Consider the following 18,248-nt stretch of genomic DNA (forward strand, 5'->3'; position numbering starts at 1 on the left):
AACAACTCCTTTCCCTTTTGCCATCCCTCCATCAAAACTGCCTGTGAACAGTTGTTAAGAAGGTCTTATTCAACGTCTGGCCTTTGCAACCTCGTGTTCCTGTTTCCTACTGCTTGACACAATTTATGTTTCTTGTCTTGGAAGAAATGTAAATCTTAAATGTAAATGTAAGGAATGTAAATCTCAAACTGGAAATCCTTTGAGGGGGAAAAAACAAGGCTGCTTTCAAGGTTTAGAAAAAAAATGCTCAACTGTGTGGTGGAGGAAACCCCACTGCTGGGCTATACCTCCACAACATGACAGCAAATTTAATTACTTGGGAAACTTTCGCTGCATAAAATTCATGGCAGTAATTTTGCTGCAGGATTATACAGTTCTAACCAGTGAAAACTAAAGCCTCTTCTGTTGATTCAGTCTGTGCAATTCTGTTGAGGCTGAACAGAAAAAGCAACTTGATGAAGGTGCGTCCGATGTTTCTCTGGTTGTTTGTAACTCCGCGTTGGTGGCTGCGCGTTGGACGTGAAAGCCGCTGTGGGAGCACTGCGAGCTGAGGCGCGGGCGCAGGTAAAGCGACGGAGGAGAAATCTGTGAGCTCAGGGGCATTTGCTGGAATTAGGAATTCTAAAAATTCCTCTAACGGCCTGCACAAATGCCCAGCTTCAAACTCCTCCCCAAGTCCTGGGACTTGGTGTTTTTACTCATGGCTCTATTTTTAACTATGTAGCTCCTTTTTGCTTTCAAAATGTGCATCCACTGAACTGAGGCATAAAATTGCCTTCAACAGATCCAGCTGACCAGTGAGACCTAAACTGAGGCTGTTTGCTTCTATCTTAACTTTTTTTTTTCCTTCCCCCCTAAGGGCACTGGGTTGGGCTTGTGGCTTGGCACCAAGTTTTTGGAGCGTGTTACAATTCAGGGAGTATCGCTTTCTCAGTTTGAAATGTTTTCCTGCACATTGAATTAACCTATCTTCTGGAGAGAGCAGGACTCTCTCCCAGATACCATTGTTCTGGGCCGTGCTGACGGTGGTTGCCGTGTAAATTGAGATAGCCACGTTCTTTTGTGTTCCAGCCTCTCCATGGCAATTACTGTATTTTTTAATTATTTTTTTTAATCAGATCATAAAACTTCTTTGCCGTGGCATTTATTGGCTCCCAGGAGTCTAAAAGGGTAAAAACGCTTTTTGTCAACATAAACTGTGTCGGCACCAATATTGCTGCATAAACCAGGAGACGACTTCTCACAGTAAGCAAGGCTTAATACTCTTCAGTTTGTTTAACTGTGCAGGCCCTATAAATTATTGTGAAATGAAGTGAGAGTCTTGATAGACTGGGAAGGGATGGGAGAGGTTGAGGGGCTGCTGAAGGAAACTCTCTCAGGGTGCATGAGACTTGCTCGCTGCGAACCATGCTCCAACCATGGCATGATACTAGTGTCCTACTGAGACTGGGTGCTGGCTAATTTTTTTTTTTTCCCCTGATCTTAACCACTGGGATATTAAATAATGCTGTCACCCACCCCTCTGTGATTGAATGTGAAGAAGCAAGGGTTTACTGAAGGCTGAAAGGCGCGTGTCCCTCCATGTGTGGGATTTTTCTGTTGTAGGGACAATAACATGGTATCTTCAGGTTTTAAAACCCATCAGGATTATTATTAGCACGTACTCCAAGAGGCGCTCGGCGTGCCTGCCATGTCCCGGGCAGGCCGTGTTGCCAAGCAGTTGAAGTAGGTGAGATTTCACTAAGTCGTTCAGGACTTGCTAATTGATACTGGGCAAACTGCCTAACCCCTCTCGCTTTATCTATTTATAAAATGGGGATAGTTAAGGCCAGGCAAAACTTGTGTAACTGAATTTGTGTAACTTTCCACAAATCCATGCCAGCTTGTCACCGGTTCGCTGTGTTCCTGACTGCTCTTAATTCATTGTACTAAAATAGCGCTCTACATAAACATTGAGCTATGATGTAGGCAGTGTCATTCCCCCACTTTCCCTTAGGAAACTCTAACTTTGGGAGATTAAATTGCTTTAACAAGGGGCAAGGCACAAATCTAACTTGGGAAGAGGAGTGCCCATGGCACGGCTGACTTGAGCAGCCAGTGCTGCATCACGGACACGTCTGAGCCTCTTCTCCCTTTTGAAAAAGGCCAAAACTGTTTTCCTGTGGTTGGTGGAGAGTTTTGGTGCGTCCCCTGCAGCAGCATGATGTGAAGTAACTCATTCTCTGTGTCACTTGCAATATCGGCGTTTCCTGAAGAGATGTTGCGCTATTTGGCTGTTGAAACAGCTTGTGAGCTTCTCCAAGGGCGGTGGCTTCTCCCAGCCTGGGCTTTGTTATCCTTAAGTTACTTTGTGCAGTATTAACGTATCTTTATCACCATGCTGGTGGGGCTTGGTTTCAGATGTGATCTTTAAGTTTGACAAAGGGATTTCATACATATTTTATGTGCCTTGACATTATTGCAAAAAGGCTAAACTTGTGATGCATATGAAAACAAAGCTGCTGTTCTGCATGTGAATTAATTAGAAATATATGTGACTCTCATTTGGAAAGGAATTTGGGAAAAAAGTGTGTATTTATAGATCTGATACCACTTTATAACCATATAGTCTTTAAAGGAAAGAAGTTTTTGATGCTTGTTCTTCACTAATCTTTTCTGGTGTCTTACCATCCTGCTGCATTCTCAGCACAAAACTGCTATTTACCACTGCCTTCCTCCTTTTCTTGCCAGACTTTATTAATCTTCAGTGCTCTAAAAGCTGTAAGGTTTGCAGAAAAACATGAAGTACAGCTGCAGATATTTTCTGATGGTAAACAACTGAACAAGAAGGAAGGTGACCAGTGAAAAAAACTTAGTGCTGTCTTCTGAAATACTTTTATTTTTGCTTGAGGAGGGATAATACCTTGGCTACCCAAGTTTAAAAACAGCTCCGAGTAGTTTGAAGTCAAGATTGGTTTATTCTGTTCTTCTGCCCCCACTGAAGTTGGGAACTGCTGGTTTAGGATCTGATCCAAACCGAGCAAAATTGTAGGAGCCTTTCTGATGTCAGTAGGCTTTGGTCCTGGCTCCCGATTAGTGCAGTCTTCTTTCCCTTTTGTTAGCTACCTACAGGAGCAGACACTTGGGCTTTTTAGGTTTTAGGTAATGTTACAATACGAGATGGCCAAGGAGAGATGATTTTTTAATGGCTGACTTCTGGATTGCGATAAAACAATCGAACTTACGATACTGTAGAAATCTATCTTCCTGACGTACACGGCAGCAATAGTTTTCAAGTTGACAACCTGGGATACCTTAATAGCAGGAATTGTTGCCTAATACCATGCTTTTTCAAACACTAGCCCACAACTTCATTGCCACTGTAGAGTGTTTTGTAGGGTATGTGGTTTGCAACGCATGATGTTTCTACTGAAAAAAAAACAAAATTGGCTGTATTTTCTGCAGAGCCTGCATCAGCAGTATTGTCATTTCCATTCTGGATTGGTTTTGCTGTGATATGAGAGTCTGGGGATATATGTGTTTTGTTTTTTTAAGAAGTCTTTGGTTTATATCACTGAAACAGGTCCAGCTGATGAATCTTTCCTACATTCCTTCAGAAAAAAGATAAAAAAAAATGATCCTACCACTTGCATCCAGACATCCTGGAAACTATTATTTGCTAGCAGACTGCTGGAAGTCTGCAATTTTTGGGCCTCTTTAGAATATCTGACAGTCGTTGGATTCCCGGCGGTGGTGGTTACTGGTATTGCAAGCCGGGTCCAAAATTTCCAGTTCCTCCTTGTTTCCGGTGATGCAGTCCTTTCCAGTTATCACCATAGTCAGCCACAATATAAAGTACAAGCTGCCAAAGAAGAGTACAAATGTAAACACTTCGGAGCTATTGTACCTCTTGAATTTCATGACTTTTCCCATTTTCTAGAGTTAAATTTATTTGCAATAACCTTGTTCTGTTTCAGCCTTTCTGAGGGTAGTTAACAGTGGCAGAATGAGACTCAGATTGTACCAACTGCTCAGAAGTAAGAACTGAACCCTAACTTGTGGGTAGTATTTTATTTTACTGCTTTACAGATGTTTCTTGAGAGCAGGCACATTCTTATCTTAATAGCTGGGACTTGGATAAAGTTAGTAAGATGACATTTGAGAAGACTGTTTCAAAGTCATTCCTTACAGCAGTGTAGCACAGGCTGGTTGTGCTTGTTTTAGCCCACTGGAAATGAGGGGAAATTGATTCGGAAAGCATTGAATAAATCAAGCATGTAACGGAATACAATTTAATTCCGTTTAAGCTTTCTGCTGACCTCAGATGGCAGACGTAGGGGCACAATTTCCAACTGGAATTTTTTTTAAACCCACGTTTGAGAAATGTGGTGAATGCTCTGTGTGCTCTGTAAAGGACTTTTGTTTTTACTGCTGGAATGCTTTTGCTTTGAATGGCATTTCCTTTACCCTCAAAATGACTGCATGGAAACTTGAGGTAAGATAATATACACAAGTTCAAATACAGCACATCACAATAATATGCTGATGGCACTTGGACAAGTTTCTGTTAGTATTATCTTATTTAAAAGAACTACTAATTGCTCTTGTGTTTAGAACAATAGATCTTGCGAGACTTCCCGTAATGAGGGGTAAAGTGCAAGTAATTTTACTCTGAACTTTTTAGGAAGCTCATTCAGTTTTCTGAGAAAAGCAGGGATTGTGGATACACACATGGAAGATCTGAAAGCAAAATCACTGTTGCAAAAAGTGGGTTTCCAGAAAAATACAGTTTGCAGTGCTGATGGGGGTAGTGATCCATCTAGATGTGCTAAAACTTCAAGTTTAGCAGGAAAATAAGATGCCTCCGGGAACGGGGAAGAGAACACGATGGCGCATCTGGAAGAAGCTGAACCCTAATGATAGGGATTTGCTGGTGCTTGGTTTAGCCCTGTGATTTCTACACCACTTTCTTTAATGTCCACTTTCAGTTATCTGTGTCTAGTATTTTAGTGAGCACTAAGTTGCTGTCCTTGGAAGCCTCTGACCTAAGTGAGCTGGAAGCTTTCAGCGTGTTACTCTTCTGAGCCATATTTTCAGTGGCGTTTCTCAAAGATTGAAGGACTGGTGAGAAGGGGCTCATTGCACTGCTGGCGTGATGCAGAGGAAGCTTGGGACTGTCCTCACGTGGATGCCATTGCTTGCAAATTGTACAGAGGGATCTTTTGTTGCAGTTGATTCCTCAGTTAGAATAACATCCTTAAGCCATGGAGTAACTCTTTGGCTCCTCTGAGTAAAAGTCCTCTACGTTTACAGTTAACTATGTCAGGCAGCTGAGTTTCAAGAGTTTTCAACCCAGTTGTGGTCAATAATGCTCTGTTTTTATGTGAAATAGCCCTTGAATTTCAGAGGCTTATCCTCCAAGCCTGTCATCAATCTCAAAAATGGCATTCAAGATTTTGCTTGTTTCTACTGTGTTTAAAAAAAAAAAGAAAAAAAAAAAGGGAGCAGTAGATAAAATTGATTTATGGAGAATGATCCATTGCAGATCTATAATGCTGTAATACATAAGTAGTGTAGTCTAGAGCAGATTGGGAAGAAATACTTCTACAGTTTTGTGTTCACAGCTTCCCTGTCACCTGATTTATTTTACTTTTTTTCTCCAAGGAAAGTCTACCGTCCTCTCATGGTTGTCAGGTCTTTTGTAATGCTCCTCTCTGAACAAACACACTTTATCCCATTGCTATCCCTGCTGCTGTTCACAGATCCTGTTTTCCATGTCATTCTTAATTGCATAAAACATCTGTGTTATCTTTGAAAGCATAGTTTTCATGTAAAAGAATGCTTTTAAGTAAAAAAAAAAAAAAAAAAATCAGTGAGTGCATGGGGCATCCCTGAGCATCCTTCAGCTTGTGAAAAATGCTTCAAGCAGGGGTAGCTGTGCAGGGCACAAATACCTGTTTGCCAGGCTTCCTCTGGGATGGTGGGGCTGGTTAGCGGCACGTGCTGCTCAATTCAGTAGTGCTGCTGTATCGTCGGGAACCGCTCCAAGTTCCTGTTAAAGCATCGAGCATCTCAGCAGTGGAAGATTACCAAGCAAAGCATATTCTGTTAATAAACCCTCCAGAATAAGGGGCTGATAACTCCAGTCTGCAGGATGCTGTTAGGACAGTTAAATGCTATGTCTAGTAACTTTTTATGTACCCCACTTCATTGCTGCAAATATTAACAGGACGCTAATTGAAGTTCAGCTATTACTTGTTACGTACATATACAAATGTAAATAAGGCGCTGGCTGTCAGAGGCAGGTTTGTACAGTAGCAGGTCTGCTGGGGGAGCGCGGGCGTGCTGTGATGTGACCAGTGGGCCGTAATGGAAAGTGGAATTTTCCTCTCTGCCAGCCAGCCAGCGCTGAAAGCTCTGCTCTCCCCGGTAATTGAATGGTGGACTACAGACTGTTCGTGTACCGGCACTCTTGGCTAACTGTTGATCATTCTTTGTTCATTAGGAAACTCCTCATGCATAACTGTACTTAATAGATGGCTGGGAATATGAGGGGAAAAGGGGGACAACCCTTCGGTTTGCTCAGAATGTGTTCTTAATAAAATCTGGTTTTGTTTTCTTTTCAGACTTTGGTGTTAGCGCATTTCTGGCCACTGGTGGTGACATTACCAGAAATAAAGTCAGGAAAACTTTTGTGGGCACACCTTGCTGGATGGCACCAGAAGTTATGGAACAGGTGAATAACAATTCCTAGTATCCTCTTAGCTGATCTGCACCTGGAATTCCCTGTTGTCAGCAGTGGTTTTATTTACTTCAAACTAAGATGATAATTTGGCATCCTGTAAAGCTTTCTTAAAACCACAGGATTGTCTCTGATTTGCCTATTGTAGCCAGGCTTGTACTGGGGAATATTAAGTGTTCGGTAGGTTTTTGCCCTGTTGCTTCTCTTCAGGCTCCTACCTAAGGTAAGGATGAGACAGCTCAACTGTTGCATAAAGAAGATTAACCTGCCCATCCCTCTTGCCTAAATGTGAGGTAGAATATAAATAGTGTCACATGTGGCAAATGCACATAGGCAACTTGGTAATGTGCTCTTCTGTGTTTGCAAGTACAAGAATTTGGGGTAGCTAATTGCAACATGTTGGAGAGGGGAGTTATTACAGTAAAATAACATGTAGTTGACTTTACTCAGCTTTCTAGTTTCTCTTGGCTTGTGAGTATCCAGACTGTAATTACTGAGGAATGCTTGCCTCTCCACCTTCCTCCTCTGCTCTTTTGGCTAGCTAAAAGATGCCATGCTTCTTCCCATTGGGTGGAGAGATGTCTTTTTTTTTTTTTTTTTCTTTTTGTCCTCCACTACTTCTAGACTAAACTGTAGAAGCTTTGTCTGTGTGACTACTGATGAAGGCCACCTGGAAACTTTGTTTAATGTAAAATATCATTGCCCATTTCTGAGCAAAATCCACAAACAAAACTATGCCACAATCCTGACAGGGCATTTGCAGTAGCTGTCTATTGCATTGACGTTCAGTGCCATAAGCATTCTGAAAATTATCCCTGATCCCCTTAAAAACAGTTTGACAGAGGACTGGACTCAGGGTTTGATTTTTGACAGGTGCACTGAGCAGAAATACAACTGATTACAAATGTTTTTCCATTTTTCCTTTTTTCCTTCTAAAAATCTTTGAAACAAAAATATTTTGGGAAAACATTGTTTTATTGAAAACCCACTGGTTACTTTTTTCCCTTGCTGTTCACAATAAAATATATGGGGGTCTTACTCAAGTTCCTCCTAAACTTCACTTTCTCTCTCTCTCTTTCTCTCTCAAAGGAAATGCAGCTAAAACAGTGGTAGAACTTTAATGCATTTTTTCCCTAGATCTAAAACTTCTTGAGGGATTGAGATAATTTTGGAGTAGCTTAAATATACTATTAATGAAAGGCTTTTTCAATGTTTGGTCTTTTCAGTGGCTCCCCATGGTGGCATTGAGGGGCCAGTGTGTTACAGCACTCCTGCAACCTCCTGAGAGCACAAGTCTTAACACCATAGAGTACAAGACCTTCCCCAAGTCAGGAGCCACCTCTGCAAACTTGCTTCTGAACTGCTTCACTGTCATATACTTCTGGATTTTTTTTAATGTTGATTTAAAAGTAAATAAAAATATAGAGTATTTCAGTGTTTCCAAAACCAGATCAGAGTTGCCCCTTGCTTTTCCGTCTTTTGTGTCCCATCCTGGTGCACAGGGCACAGCGGGCTGGCCAGGACCTAACGGTGCTGCTCCAGGCTCATTGCAGTGAGGGTGGCTGCAATCCGCAGGACAACAGGGGAAAAAAAGATCTTAAGGAAGGTGCTAAAAAGGGGAAATTAAGGTTTTAGTGACAGGCATTAGTTCTTGATGCAACAGGTGTGTTTCTTAAGGAAGCAGATTTTTCTAGGGAGTCCAATACTTCCATGAAGGCTGTGCACATCTAACTTGGTGCACATATTAGATGGTAAGGAGGTATTTTGGAAGCTGATGTGAAATCCTTCAATGCCCATTGATATCATCTTGCTGTCTTCCAGCAGGTGTCACTCTGAGCCGCTATATCCAACCCGGGAAAGAGGACGAAGGGGTTGCTGTAGGTTAGCTTTTGATATGTAGATATTATCGACCCCATGCCATCTGGTTTACTTCAACATCATTAAGTTCCTTAAGCATGTTAATACATGATAACCTGGCATTGTCTTTTAGTGTATGTTCACTTGACAGATTTATGTCAAAAAAAAGTTGATGAGAAAAATAAATGTTGTTGATGTAAACTAACTGCAGGGTGGTGACTGTGTATTGGACAGATGTCAAGATGCACTGCTCTAGACAGTTTTGAACTTCGTAGCTTTCATTTGCAAGCAGGATTATATGACATAATTAACTCCCCAACCCCACCTCCACCCCCTCAGCCAGTTAAAATCTTTGTGAGGAATGGGGAGTTGTACATTGTATAGATGTGCTGCAAGACTAACTGAAAGATAAGCTAAAAAATGTCCCAAAGTTATTCTCAAAACCTAAAAATAGTGTGTGTGGGGGGCCCACAATCCTTACAGCGTATTTCTTGTATTGTGTTCTTTTAAATTATACTAGGTATCTGTGCTTGTTCAGTTAAATGACTTGAAATCTATTCATAATCCATAAACTGTGACACTTCAGGAAGCCTTTGAAACCTTTAAGGCTCATGAAGATGATGCCGACAGAGTTGATGAAATTAGTGCAAGATATTAACTCCTGTTGCTGTAATAAATTTCAGTTCAACTATATTATTATAGAAAAATAGTGCAAGAGGGTTTTTTTGTTTGTTTGCCAAAACTCAAGATCATCTTAAAGGTAGTCTGGGGAACATTTTTGGCTTCATCACAACGGTTGTCTTTCTAAAGCTTGTTAGGTTAGCTGAACACAATATCCCTGTGAGCGCTGATTCAATATTCATATTTCCATAGTCTAGTGAGAAGAAACAGAAACCATTCTTAGCAGCCAAAACGGTTTGATTTTTGTAGCTGCTCTTGAAGTTAGTACATAATGTCTCTCCCCTGCAGTGGAGAAAGCAAGTGCCAAAATATTACCTAATGATAATGAGGAAGTAACCGCTTTGGCATATGAAATATTTTTTCCTGTGTGTGAGGGGGAAGTAAATGCTATAAATTTCCTGAACAAGCCCGTGTTTAATGTCAAGTGCAGAAGCCACTATTAATTAGTGGAGGGAAATACTAGTCTGCAGACAGGAATGAGGGGCTTTTTACTGAGGTGGTGTGTGCTAAAGTTTCAGGATCGAGCATGTTTGCAGTCAGATTGATTAAGCAGGTGACTGAAAGCGTAGTGAGGCGTATGTCCCAAGGGGATAACAGTCCATCTATTAACTATGAGAGTTTCATTATACTGTTTAATGACTCTCTGTGTCTTTGTGTAGAAGTAGGAGCCTGGGTTAACCCCATTTATGTTCTGCACATGGAGAGGTTTATGGCAGAGCAGTCCCAATTGCACAGTCCACAACCATAATTTTCATCAGACTATGACTTCTAAAACACTTCCTCAAAGGTGTAAGGAGCTGGGAGGAGAGGAGGGAGAAAGTGTTCTCTCCATCTTTTCAACACTATAGTGCTGGTCTTTCCAAATTCGAGGGGAAAGGAAGGAAAGAACAAAAGGATGTGTAATAGGCTAAAGAAAGGGATTGTAGTGTAGGATAGCAAGACGCACATGCTAACATCCTCTAATATTTTTCAGGTCAGAGGATATGATTTCAAGGCAGACATCTGGAGCTTTGGGATCACTGCTATCGAACTGGCTACAGGGGCAGCTCCTTACCATAAATACCCGCCAATGAAGGTGAGCAGGTCTCCAGCTACATGTGCAAGATAAAGGATCAGTGTGTTCTGTGGGTGTTTCCAAGAATTTGGCCAGCATGCCTCGTTGAAGAGTTTGTCCTCTCAACTTGTACTTGTGGATCACGATGTTCTTGGATTTGTCTGAAGTCACCTTTTAAAAATACGGCACTTAATCAGCATTGTCTGAAACTGTGCACAGTTCTTATTTAGATCCTGAGTCTTGCCAGGCTCGCCATTCTTGAGGAAGGTGCTGTGTGTTTTAATCCTGGAGCCTCTGAAGGCAGCAGATGTTTTTAGGGATGTAAATAATGATTCAGAAAATGTTAGCTGGCATCCAGTGACAGTGGGATGGCGAGCTGTTCCTTTTCCTGCACTGGTAGTCCTTCTTGATACCTCTCAGAAATCCTGTTACCAGTTATCCAAAAGAACATCTTTCTTTGTTTAATGCCAACACAGTCCTGTCAAGCACTGAACCAGGGTAGGTAGGGCATTTCTGGAAAGTACCACATCAATATGAAATAGTTTGGTATTGGCGATGTGAATATTTTATTGAAGTCGAGGTGGAGGAAACATTCTTCTTTAAATGCTGACACTTCAAAAATCTTTTTTAAATATCTTGAACTTTGGAGTGCCATACAGTTTGGCTAACTTTCCCTATTTTCTCACTCTTGAACCAGGATCTGCTTCCAACTTGCTTTTCTTTCAGGGAGTTTACATCTTAAAGTTAACAGAGGTAACTGCATCAGTTGAGGTCTGAAGCATCCTGTCCTTCTACTGAGCTTTGATATCATCTTCCTTAGCCACTTTGAGATCTGATGGGATCCTGTCTCAATCACAAAAATTCTAGTCCCTCCTGCATTTCCCACCCTCTTGAAGGCCACTTTTCTTCTACTCCCTCAAATCGAACAGGAGGGGGTGGAGAGCCCTTTCTAACCTTTATGGTTAGACTACTTACCTGGGATATGAGGCCTATGGGTGCCGAGTCCCTCAATTGTACGCATACCATGGAGCAAGATTTCCTTTTGTGAGTCTTTTAACTGCTGGAGTGCTATGCGAGGTGGGTATCACCTCTTTAGGACCTGGGTGCATCTCCACTTCTCAGTTACAGTAGCATTTGGGAATTCAGTAGCCCCGAACTCATTAGAACAGGGACATCTGCGTATTGCTTTAAATGCCAGGACTTTGCACTGGTTTAACTCTTGTAGAACAGTGTTAATTTTAAGATTTATGTCACCTCTGTGCAGGGTTGAGTAGCTGAGTGGTTTAGAAATGCCGTTAAAGTTCATACCATGTTGGTGATTGTGGCAGAGCAGCGAGGAGTTCAGGCAAATGTGTTGCTGATTTAGCTTTTGCTGGTTTCATTGATACTTCCTTCTGTGCTGTGATTATTGGTAGCATTTTGCAGTAGCTTCTGCAAGCTGTACTTCTGTTTATTGTGTTTTGAATGCATGGGTTGTAGCTTTGAATACAAAGATCGCCTATTTAGTATTGTGTGTTGTCATATGGTAGATAGAATTATGAGTCTCCAATTCTATTAGGTATGGGTTCCAGTTGTGCAGCCTGCAAAAGGACTTCTGTTTTTTTTATTTATTGAATGTAACTGTATTTCACTGCAGATTAATTTTGTTCGCAGCAAAATGACCTGTGCATTAAGTGATCATCCAAGGAGAGGGGAAAAAGAAGCAGGGAATTCTGTCATGGACTGTATAATTTCAGCTAGATTGATGGGCTCTTGCTGCCCTAAGCAATATAGCTGTTAAAAGCTATTTAAACGTGCTATATGCTGCTTCCTTTTCTAAAAATAGATATTCATCTGTATGTAGGTGACAAGTGAAAATGGAAATGAGTAATTTTCTTCCTTTCCTTCAGAGTAGCTGAGTGATGTGAAGGAAATAATCAGTTTGGCTTGATGGGTGCTTGTGTGAGATATGTCTTCACCTGCTGTCACATTGGTACATGGAATTGAACCCTTGTATGTTTTTGTGCTGCCCTTCTGCTTTTACTTCAAATTAATTTGATTTCTAGCTAAGAAATACCTGCAGGGAGATCTAAACAGAGCCTTTGAATCAAATGCCTTGCTCTCGGATGAGGACGGCTGGTAGAAGTTCTGCTATGTTTACACCTTTAATCACACCAAACAGGCCTGAAAGGTCATCCCAACCTTGTCTTTGGCCCGCAGACTGCGCCATGAGCCAGGAGATGTGATGGAAAACAGTAGCGTAACCTGTTGGGTATAAATTAGCCTGGCTTCCCAAGGAAAGGAGGTGGAGGTAACTCTTTCTAGACTCTGTTGTACAAGCCTTGAACCTCTCAGCTCACAGTCAGAATTTGCAGAGGTGTGAAGGTTTTGAAAATAATTGTTTCTGCAAAGTTAGTGAATGTGGGAAGCAGACAGAAGAGGAGAGACCCTGTAAGTGCCTTGAGGGAAAGGTAGGTGAGTTTTTGCTGTCTGGTGAATGCGAGGAGACGGTCTAAATTGTAAGAAACTTCACTCTGAGTTCAGGCTATCCTCAGAGAGCTGTTGTAATAAAACAGTCCTTGCTAACTCAGATGCTTGATGAAAATGCTTGTCTAAAATACAGTGTTCCCAAGATCTGTCTCTAACAAAGGCCAAGAAAAATCTCATTGCCAATAGATGTAATTCTTTCAGGTTTTAATGCTGACGCTACAAAATGATCCTCCATCTTTGGAAACTGGTGTGCAAGATAAGGAGATGCTGAAGAAGTATGGGAAATCATTTAGGAAGATGATTTCATCATGCCTACAGAAAGACCCCGAAAAAAGGTAAGAACAGGCAGGTAACACCAAAATAAATGTAAAAAAACCCCCTAAAACAAACCCACAAAACTCACCGTATTCTGTATTTTTAAAGCCAGTATGCTCTCTGCCCCTCCAGCCTTTCAGTCACAATGAATGCAGCAATCCTTCTGTGTGGCAGCAAATTCTCTTGGCTGTCCTTATTTTTAAGGATAAATGTCTGGCATGGTGCCTGACCGGGGCACACATCTTCCATTTGGGTTAATGAGAGTGCATCCGTCCACTGCATGTGTAGTGCCATTCTCTCCCTTGCCACCTCCAGCAGGTGACTGCAGTTCACGTTTTGTTCCCAGTCAAAACTGTTCTGTGTTTATAAATTAGAAATTAGACCTTGGGCAATATGTGTTTGCTTGCAAAGCTTCATAAATAAACTTTTTAAAATTTGCCAGTACAAAGAAGGCTTTCAGCGTAGTTTTGACTTGCTTTTAATTATAAGTGATATTTGCTTTGGCGAGGCGGGGGGGGGTGTCAGGAAAAAATACTGGCAAATTTTACCAACATGTGTTCATCAATACAGATTGCTTAATTGACCTGATGACACTTTTCAGTCTTCCTTGTAACTGTAGCCTGACTACTCACTGATGTTAGAAATACTGCTGAGGGGGTAGCACGTATTTTGCGGTTCCCAGGACAGCATTATATCGTTATGTTACGGCATCGTTCAAAGCTGTGTGAGGGTCCAGCTGTGTACGGCACTGTTTAAAACCCACAGCCTGTCACACAGGAGAGCTCAGATGTGTTTCTGTGGAGGACAGTCGTAGCATTTGCCAGTCTGTGAAGCTGTTTAAAGTTGGAGTGTTCATCCTGCATTAAAAATAGTGTTCCTTAAAGTGCAAAGGTACAGAAACAAGCATTCCCATAGATCAGTTTTTATACCTCTTAGTTTTCTTCCGCCCGCCCCCCCCCCCCAGTAACCAAAGTGATTCTGGAAAGGAAAAAGAGGAAAAAGTCCCTTCATAAAAAATAATGAAGACATTTTTCAGTTCCCTCTGACAGATCCAGGAGCAAAGGCTTCTCACGCATTGTGAGATGGGATCTCTCTCTTCTAACAAGCTTTACACTTGAAATGCTTAATGAATCCAGTGGAGTGCTTGATAAATGCTGATAGCATTTTTTTTTTCACCCAGCATGATGTTTTTTCTCCTTTCAAAGCATATCCTATCCCTGCAGGTTAGAATGTGTGCTGATCAGAATTAAACATAATCACTTGGAATTGTGGCATACCCTTCCTCAAGCACTGTCATCATCCTGACTGTGGGAGCAAGAGGTTGGCCCATAAAGAGCAACTAGCAGAATCAGATACACTTATCCATATTGTGTGGGCTCTCAAAGGGGAGAAGTTAGTGGAATTGCTTTTTAACTATTTTAGAGGCTCCCTTGCTATAAGGTGGATGATTTTTGTTAGAGTAGTCTGAGGTGAAATAAACCCTGTGATGAATGGCCTTTGCAAGTCACTAATTAAACTCTGTTACTATTTAAGCACAGTTTGCAGTGTGGGAAATGGTGGAAGCTGGTACTTTCTCATGTAGGCCTGAGTCTTTAGAGAGCTCCTTGTAAACTGACCAAGGGATATCTTTTACTTTCCGGTATTTATCCTAAATGTCGTGGCTAAACCACGACACTAACTTAAGGGGGAAAATACTTTGTACTTGTTCCTTTTCTATTAGACAAAGGTTGATTGTCCTGTCTGTGTTTAATAGAACTAATTACACACATATAATCAAGTATTTCTGAAATAACTCTGTTACTTGCACATGGTGAGTACTGCACTCCCGCTGTAGGTGATGAGCCTTCAGTTTAATCTTGAGCAAATTGGTTCTGTGATCCTGTCAAACTGACTTGAAGAGACTCAAGTTCAGCATCAAAATCGACCCTTAATTGGTTTAGTGGTGGACATGGTAGTGTTAGGTAAATGGTTGGACTGGATGAACTTCAAGGTCTTTTCCAACCTAAAGGATTCTATGATTCTGTGAAAATAGGAGCACCTTCTCCCCCCCGCCCCCAAGTGATTCACTGCTTTTGAACAGAATAGAATACGCTTTGATCAGAATACACTGAGTGCTTGACAGACTGCTGGTGTAAAATTTACTTGGGATACATTGACTGATTTTTAGGGGACTTGTGCAGGAGAAGCTGATGATCTTACAAGATGCCATGTTACAACAAGCTGCAGCAACCTGGAAGACTGTTGTGTTGAAAGGGAGCACTTATAATTGTCTTTTCTACATCTGTTTTTATTGACAGACCGACAGCAGCAGAACTCTTAAGACACAAATTTTTCACAAAAGCAAAGGTAAGAAAACACTTCCTAAACTGATCTGTGCAGAGGCTGTGGAGAGGACTTTTCAGAAGTATGATAGGTATGGTGACACCTTTATTGGCGTGAGTGTGGGCTCTTTCCCTTGGGGCCAGCATAGCTGAGTGAGTTGAATGGGTCGTTGTGAACGACCAGAATGAAACCCCTCTTCTGTACCTCCTTGCATATGTTGCTATTAAGAGAAGTTATCTAAAAATTCTTGAGCATTTAAAATGTCTTTCAGTGGCTTTTGGGGTTTTTTCTTTTCTTGTAGTGGTGCCATTCTGGGTCCGTGTCCATAAAGGTCTCTGTGGCAGTAAATGTAACTTATATTTTAGTAAACTCTATAATCAGTCTGTATGCAAAGCAGTGAATGAGGCCCACTGTGCGGAGGACTACCTAAAACTGTTTCACCCTGTGTTGCCTTCTGGGAAGTGAAGATCCTGTGATACAAAATAGTAGGAAACTCCCATTTCTCGCCTTGAAGTGAACCACCAGTGAACATTTGTGTAATTACTGCCTGGAGATTAGTGCATATGCAATGTGTAAGGTCTTATTGAGGGAGACAGACAAGTAATACAAGGGAGAATTTATATTTTCATGGGAATGAGGAAATAGTTGCTGTTTGCTTATTTTTTGTGGCATGTTTGTGATCAAAATACATGGGTTTTAGAGCAGAACACAGATTAAAATGTCATCACCAATTAATGGAAGTAGTTTTCAGCTCCCAGATTAAGATGCTTAAATGGAAGTGGCCACATCTAGGTATCTGTACAGGAGCTGGATGTCCTATTAAAGTTGACAGAAATCTAACAAGCACAATCAAGGAAGTCTAGAGAGTGATCCAGTTTATGAAATGTAGGAGTTTGCTTTAGGGCAAGTTTAATTGATGCCTGGGCTCTTGATAGTATTAACTAGGCTTTCATTTTCCACGATGGGATTTTAGGCAACTGAGTAGTCTGCATCTGTACGCTGGATGCACACTTGGTGTCCAAAGTGACAGGATGGTTTACACATTACTGACCTTTCTCTGTTTGGTTATGTGAGTTCTGGTTCATGTTATACTTCATTGTGTGTAAAATCTCCTTCATGCTTTCATTAAGCTTCTGCAGAGTAACATATTAGCATATGTGGTGATAGAAAATTAACATTATTGTAAACGAGGCAATACTTAAACCGGCACCCAAAGTGAAAATGTGTGCCAGTTAACACTTGGTGTTAAATTACTTTCATACATCAGCTCTGCCAAACTGACAGCTGTAACCTGAGGACAAAAAAATCCAACTTCTATATGTCTATATTGAACCATATATTTAAATACAGTCTATGTTAGTAAAAGTATGTTTTGATAATGCTGAGAGCTACTTACCAGGAAGCAACAGCATGTGTCTTGAGGCTCTCCATCCTATGTGCAAGAAACCATCACGGGGGAGTTCTGGGAGCACTTTGCGGGCAGAGGCAGCAGGGCTATCCAACCTCACTCGTGTGGTATGGAATACCCAGCCAGATCCCAGTGCTAATGCCAGGGTGCTTGCCTGGCCTGCTTCCTCTGCAGCCAGTAGCTTGGCTCTGTAGTCAAGGGGTTGGAAAATTGTATGCTCAGGAGCCCACATACTAGCCAGTCTGGAGTAGCTTGCTGAAGAGGAAATTTAATACAGTAAAGCATCACAGCAGTTTCCTGATACTTAGTCTGCAGTGATCACTGCATTTACTTCCTCTCTAAATGTCACGTGCTGTACGTTTTTTTAGCCACTCTAACTCCTGTTGCCCTAATTCCTGGATCTCATTACTCCAGCATATAGAGGTTCCTGCATCCTGGCCTGCCTGACATCTGAGGTTTGCCTTTGACAGTTGGACAGGCATAAATTTAGGGGTGAGATAAAGCAAAATGGCTGGATCTAGGTGGTATCTGTGAATGGAAGAATGCCGAATGTCTCAGCAGGGTATCAGATGCTGGGATATAACAAGTATAAGCACGTTACCCAGAAAATCAGACAGAATAGTATACCACTCCTTGATTATTAATTCCCTGTCACTTTGCATAGGGAAAGTGCCACCGCTAGCTTAAAAGGTATTTAGGATGAAACATCATATACTGTAGTCCAAAGGAAGAAAGTGGTTAATATCGTTGGGGGAATGGGGGTGAAACATGTGAAACGCTTCCTGCTAGAAATAGCTTAACAGTTTCTTTGTCAGAGACACTGAAGGAATCAAAGGACATTTTCAGCAATGCAAATGTTTGGCGTTTTGTCTTTTGCAGAATAAAGAATTTTTGCAAGAGAAGATGTTGCAGAGAGCACCAACAATCACCGAAAGATCCAAAAAGGTACTGAAAACCTCCTGGGCTCTTGCTGTAACAGTCATACGAGGGGTTTTTTTTTTATGCTTGTGTTCACATTTTTAATGAGAATTATTGTAGTGTGGCATTTTCTAGATACAGAGCTAGACATTTCAATAAAATACTCAAGCGCCCTGGCAACCTGAAGATGCTCTTGGGCTGTTTCTCCTAAAAAAGATCAACTGTAGAAACTCTCTGCCTGACATATCAGTTTTCCGTCTTTGTGCTGAGCAGGTCCGGAGAGTCCCAGGTTCCAGCGGACGTCTTCATAAGACTGAAGATGGCGGCTGGGAATGGAGTGATGATGAACTAGATGAAGAAAGTGAGGAAGGCAGAGCAGCAATTTCACAGCTCAGGGTGGGTCCTCAAACTCCAATAGCTCTACTGTCTCTGTTTTGTTTTCTAACTGTGGTATGTCTAAATATCCCTGGGAAGCATGTGGCCTTGGTTTAAGTATGATACAC

The 18,248-nt window shown here is 41.5% G+C and overlaps 1 protein-coding gene across 2 annotated transcripts in view; it reads left to right on the forward strand.

Annotated features, from left to right (window-relative positions):
* The window catches only part of OXSR1 (oxidative stress responsive kinase 1), a 93,303-nt gene that overhangs the window by 60,488 nt on the left and 14,567 nt on the right, over positions 1–18,248 (forward strand). For both annotated transcript variants that reach the window (XM_075728196.1, XM_075728197.1), the window contains exons 6-11: positions 6,606–6,715; positions 10,233–10,334; positions 12,984–13,117; positions 15,395–15,443; positions 17,707–17,772; positions 18,019–18,141. In XM_075728196.1, the coding sequence (XP_075584311.1) occupies positions 6,606–6,715; positions 10,233–10,334; positions 12,984–13,117; positions 15,395–15,443; positions 17,707–17,772; positions 18,019–18,141 (584 nt within the window). The remainder of the gene's footprint in view (positions 1–6,605; positions 6,716–10,232; positions 10,335–12,983; positions 13,118–15,394; positions 15,444–17,706; positions 17,773–18,018; positions 18,142–18,248) is intronic.

Source organism: Pelecanus crispus, chromosome 2, assembly GCF_030463565.1.
Source record: "Pelecanus crispus isolate bPelCri1 chromosome 2, bPelCri1.pri, whole genome shotgun sequence".
In the NCBI taxonomy this organism is placed as follows: Eukaryota; Metazoa; Chordata; class Aves; order Pelecaniformes; family Pelecanidae; genus Pelecanus; species Pelecanus crispus.